The 4421-nt window shown below is 36.0% G+C and overlaps 1 protein-coding gene across 1 annotated transcript; it reads left to right on the forward strand.

The window, feature by feature from the left end:
• The first annotated feature begins 223 nt into the window (after positions 1 to 223).
• On the forward strand, positions 224 to 3822 carry NPVF (neuropeptide VF precursor). Its single transcript, XM_023920606.2, has 3 exons — positions 224 to 398; positions 2205 to 2577; positions 3444 to 3822. Exons 1-3 carry the CDS (start codon positions 258 to 260, stop codon positions 3449 to 3451), a joined length of 522 nt encoding a protein of 173 aa, XP_023776374.1. The 5' UTR covers positions 224 to 257; the 3' UTR covers positions 3452 to 3822.
• The last annotated feature ends 599 nt before the right edge of the window (positions 3823 to 4421 follow it).

Genomic DNA, 4421 nt, shown 5'->3' on the forward strand with positions numbered 1-4421 from the left:
TTCACCAGAAGAAAATACTTGTAAAGTCAGAGTGTCCTTAACAAGAAGTTATGTTGTGTAAAAAGCTTCACAAAAGAAATTCCCAACATTCTTCAAATATATTCAAATTACTTCCCTAATTAATACTGGGAATTGGAGCTTTAGAGACTGATGTCATGGTGAAAAAATTTTGTTTTGTTTTCTGATTATATAAAAAGATGGCAGTTTTATATTCTGTACAGACTCTGAGCTCTCTAAGTAAGCTTAACTTGGGAAAAATGAAAGCCATTTCAACCAAGAAGTTTATTCTGTTTGCTTTAGCTACAGTGGTCTTTCTCACATCAAACAGCAAGTGCCTAAATGAACCAATGAAGTCCAGGCTGCAGAGCAGAGAAGACAGTGATGATAAATATTATGAGGTAAGATCTGTATTACTATGACATTATCTGGGGGAACTGTGGGTCAGATCCTGAGCACACTGGGTGTTTTGGCACAGGCTGTCCTAAACTCATTCCACAGCATTCAGCATTACAGCACTAGCAGCATGAAAAAAGCTTGCTGAAAGAATTTTCAAGAAATTAATTTGCTCAAACACACATCCTGTGTAAATCAACTCATGTTTTGATTTTCTTGCAGTACAGCTTTGTGATTAGGCTGCGACTTTTTCTGAAATGTTTCTTACTTACACAGTGAGTCCTCAATTAGCATTCCTATCAGGCATTTTTTGCACATAACAGATAGATTATTAATCCAAAATTAATAAAGGCATGCTTGTAATACTCAAAGAATAATGATAAACAGAGAACATTTTAAATCTAATATAGTTAATGGTCTTAACATTTTACTCTGGAAATTGTCTATAAAAATTTATTTGCAGGGTTGCACATTTATTATGTCCCAATAGGTGCCAAATGAAATTTGCACATTTCATCTGTATTATTTTTCATGTCTTCCCTGCAAATACTCCCTAGGAAATGGGAGCCAACCTCACTTTTTAACTTATCATCATCAGTATAATAAACATCCTTCAAAACAAAATACAATTTCAATTATGCTAGTCAAATCCTCCGAACTTTAGCTCATTATCTTTTATATACTTCCAGAAGCAGTGCACAGGTGCAATCAGAGGGATAGTTTATTTAAACTTTAATCATGAAGTATGAACTAGAATGGCTCATTCCCATTCTCTGCTAGTAAATGGAGAAGCTCACAGGGAAGACAAATAGGGATAAGGAACTGAAATTAGAATTAGTAGCATTTGTGCCTTTAACTGAAATTTAAATCCGTATTTGTACATATTTGCTGTTAAGTCCTGGAAACCTAATTTTTGTCACAAAAGTAAGTAATTTTCAATATGCCAAGGGAAGTACACTGCTCTGTAAGAAGGGTCATACTAATAAAGGTATTTTTCAGGCAACAGCTGCTCTTTACATCATGAGACAGTTATATACTAGTCTCAATTCTTCACTATATGACAGCGTAGATACAGAAAGTATATTTTGTGCTGGTTGCACAAAAATTAGAAGTCCAGGAGCTCCCAATGCATCCTGTGTACTAGTGAAGGACTAAAGCCATTTAAAGCTCAGGCAACATCTATGCTGCAAGGCCAGAACTGGAATAATGTGAACTTGACCCAAAAGCTTTCCATTCACTTCCCTGTCTGTTAGCCTGGATGGATATTGGGTCCAAAGCATCCACCTGATGCTGAGGAAGAAATGAGCTATACCTTCAGGTAGCTTGGTCCATCCTTCTTCTAGTCCAGACCAGATGAGTAAGAGTCTGGGTCTGTGTGAAGTCACTAAATATGTTCAGCATCTTCCCCTCTAAAGAACTTCAGGTGGTGATACTTACAAATGTGGAACTGACAGCAACTGCTGTCCTACCTTAACTGATTGCACAGGTACTGACATCTGTGCCCAGAAATATTTCTGACTGACACCATTTCAGCTGAGCCATTTGCTGATATTGATATGGAGATACACCCTTGTGGTCCGAGTAATGAAAAGGTGAGAAGGACAATGTCAGCATATGAGGTAATCCATATGAAAGATCTCAAGTTACAACGGAGTTTAGCAAATGGAATCAAAAAATATTACATATTAAAAAAAATAAGATTACCCAGCATCTTTCTAAGAAGGTATGAAATTGAGTACTTTGTGTCACTGGTAGCTGGAGTAATGCCCTATAAAATGTTCATATCCTTTTTTTAAATTATTTTTCTTTAGATAAAGGATAATATTTTGGAAGAAAAGCAGAGGAGTCTCAATTTTGAAGAAATGGAAGACTGGGGATCAAAAGATATTATTAAAATGAACCCTTTTACAGCAAGCAAGATGCCAAATTCAGTTTCTAATTTACCTCTTAGATTTGGAAGAAATTATCCAGAAGAAAGAAGCATTAAACCATTTGCTAATTTGCCCCTGAGATTTGGAAGAGCTTTTGGAGAGAACATACCTAATCATGCTTCAAAGGTATCACACAGGCTTGGGAGATCTCCACTTGTTAAAGGTTTTAGTCAATCACTTCTAAATTTGCCACAGAGATTTGGGAAGTCACTGGCTGTCAATCTGCCTCAAGAAATTCAGGAATCTGAACCAGGTAATGCTACACAAGTGTTCAAGCCACATATTAAAACGCATATTAAATCATAGGCATAGATGATTAAATACAGCTAGAATTCCTCTAGGAATATTCTTAAGCATTTCAATATGAGCTCCATTTGCCAAAAGAAAGATTACAGTTCATCAAATCAAAAAGTCTCATCAAAAGTAGTAATCTTTTTATAAAACCTTTTCTAATGAGAAGGTGCCAAATAGTCAAATCTGAAAATGTTCACATGACAGGATTAGGTTTGATGCTTTTTTAGATCAGGTTACATTTTGAAAAGTTATATCTTTGATGAAGAAGGTTCAGAATCATTAAAATATCCCATTTCAGCACTATAAAATCGCAAACTTACATAAAAATTACTCTTCCATTTTCTAAATTTATACAAATTAGAGTTAAAAAAAGACAAAATTCCAAGCTGAACAGCAGCATTCTGAACTTTTTTTTATCTGATCCTATTTTTTTTTCTATATTTTCTTACTGCGACAATGTTTGAGATTTTGATTTTTCATTCCATGTTACCTTGAAAAAAATTTTATGACGTCTCAGAATTTTTTTCCGGATAGCAAAACTATTTCCTGCTACTACTACAATTAATTTTAACCAGTTCTTCAATAACAGTCCTTCTATCATAACTGCTGCCTTACTGGAACTGCCCATTTGTCTTGTAACCGAGTTTCGGTTGCGTACCCCTGACCTCCATCTGACACATGCATAAAGTAGAAGTTCAGGCCAGAAAAGATAACAGATCTATTAGAAGCCAAGGTTCTCTCTCATTTAATTTGATTCCTTCCATTCCTTTCTCACTGTCTCACCTAATTATAACAGCTTTTGTTTTATTTGTCTGGTATTTTTAGGGATATGAATTCCAACAGTTACGTTAATACTGGAATGAAATTTTGAAGACAGAATCTGAAAGACTTGGAAAAGCTGCAATGTGTTTTCAAAACTAAAGGCCATGTAAAGGAAACATGTGTGAATTGAAATGCAAACCTGCCTTCATGTATGCATAATGTATTTTTTTCTGTACAAACCCTTGACATATAAGGCAATGATAATTGTAGTGATTGTTGTAATAGTTTACTTCAGTGGCAGTGTAGTATAAATTTTATTTATTTCTGTGATAATTACTGGTTGTAAAACCAAATTTCAGAACAATGGCTATATAATTTAAAGTGTTTTAAACCAAATTAAAAGAAGCATAAAATTAATAAAGATGCATGGTTCAAGTGAAAAGAAGCCTACGATGTGAATAACAATCAGAAGCAGAATCAAAACTGTGGATAGCCTTTGTGTGATAAGCTGCCAAAGAAAAGAAAGCATTGAGAAACACTTTTCCTGTTTTTTATGGGTCATCTTAGATATTGATCTTAGAGCTCGTCTCTCTGGCAGATGGCTCTTACACCTCTTCTGCTCACCTGCTAGTCCAGATTTAAATAGACATTAGAATCTCACACTCAAATGGGTTCCTTCATCAGCAGCCCTTTGATGCTCTGTCTGTTCTATAGCCTGGAACCAGACAATCTGTCTCTCTCCAGTTCCTAGCCCGCAGGCCTCCAGGTCCCTGTGACTCCTCGGTTGCTGGCAATCAGACCACTCACTCTACTCTCCAGCTAGCCTGGCTTGAAATTTGCTATCAGATCATACACACACATGTTCACAGTGTCCCTTCAGAGTCTGGCTGAACTTCCTCAAGGCATTGAGTGGTTCTGTTCGAGTCCCATCAAGAAGTGGTCCAGGAGCTCTTTTTGTTACTGTCCTGTTGCCTCCTTTCCCCAAGGTTTGGGTATCTGAGAGTTTATTACTTCTCCTGTCTGTTGTCTTAGTTTTTATGC

Source organism: Cyanistes caeruleus, chromosome 1 (assembly GCF_971803275.1).
Source record: "Cyanistes caeruleus chromosome 1, bCyaCae1.hap1.1, whole genome shotgun sequence".
Lineage (NCBI taxonomy): Eukaryota > Metazoa > Chordata > Aves > Passeriformes > Paridae > Cyanistes > Cyanistes caeruleus.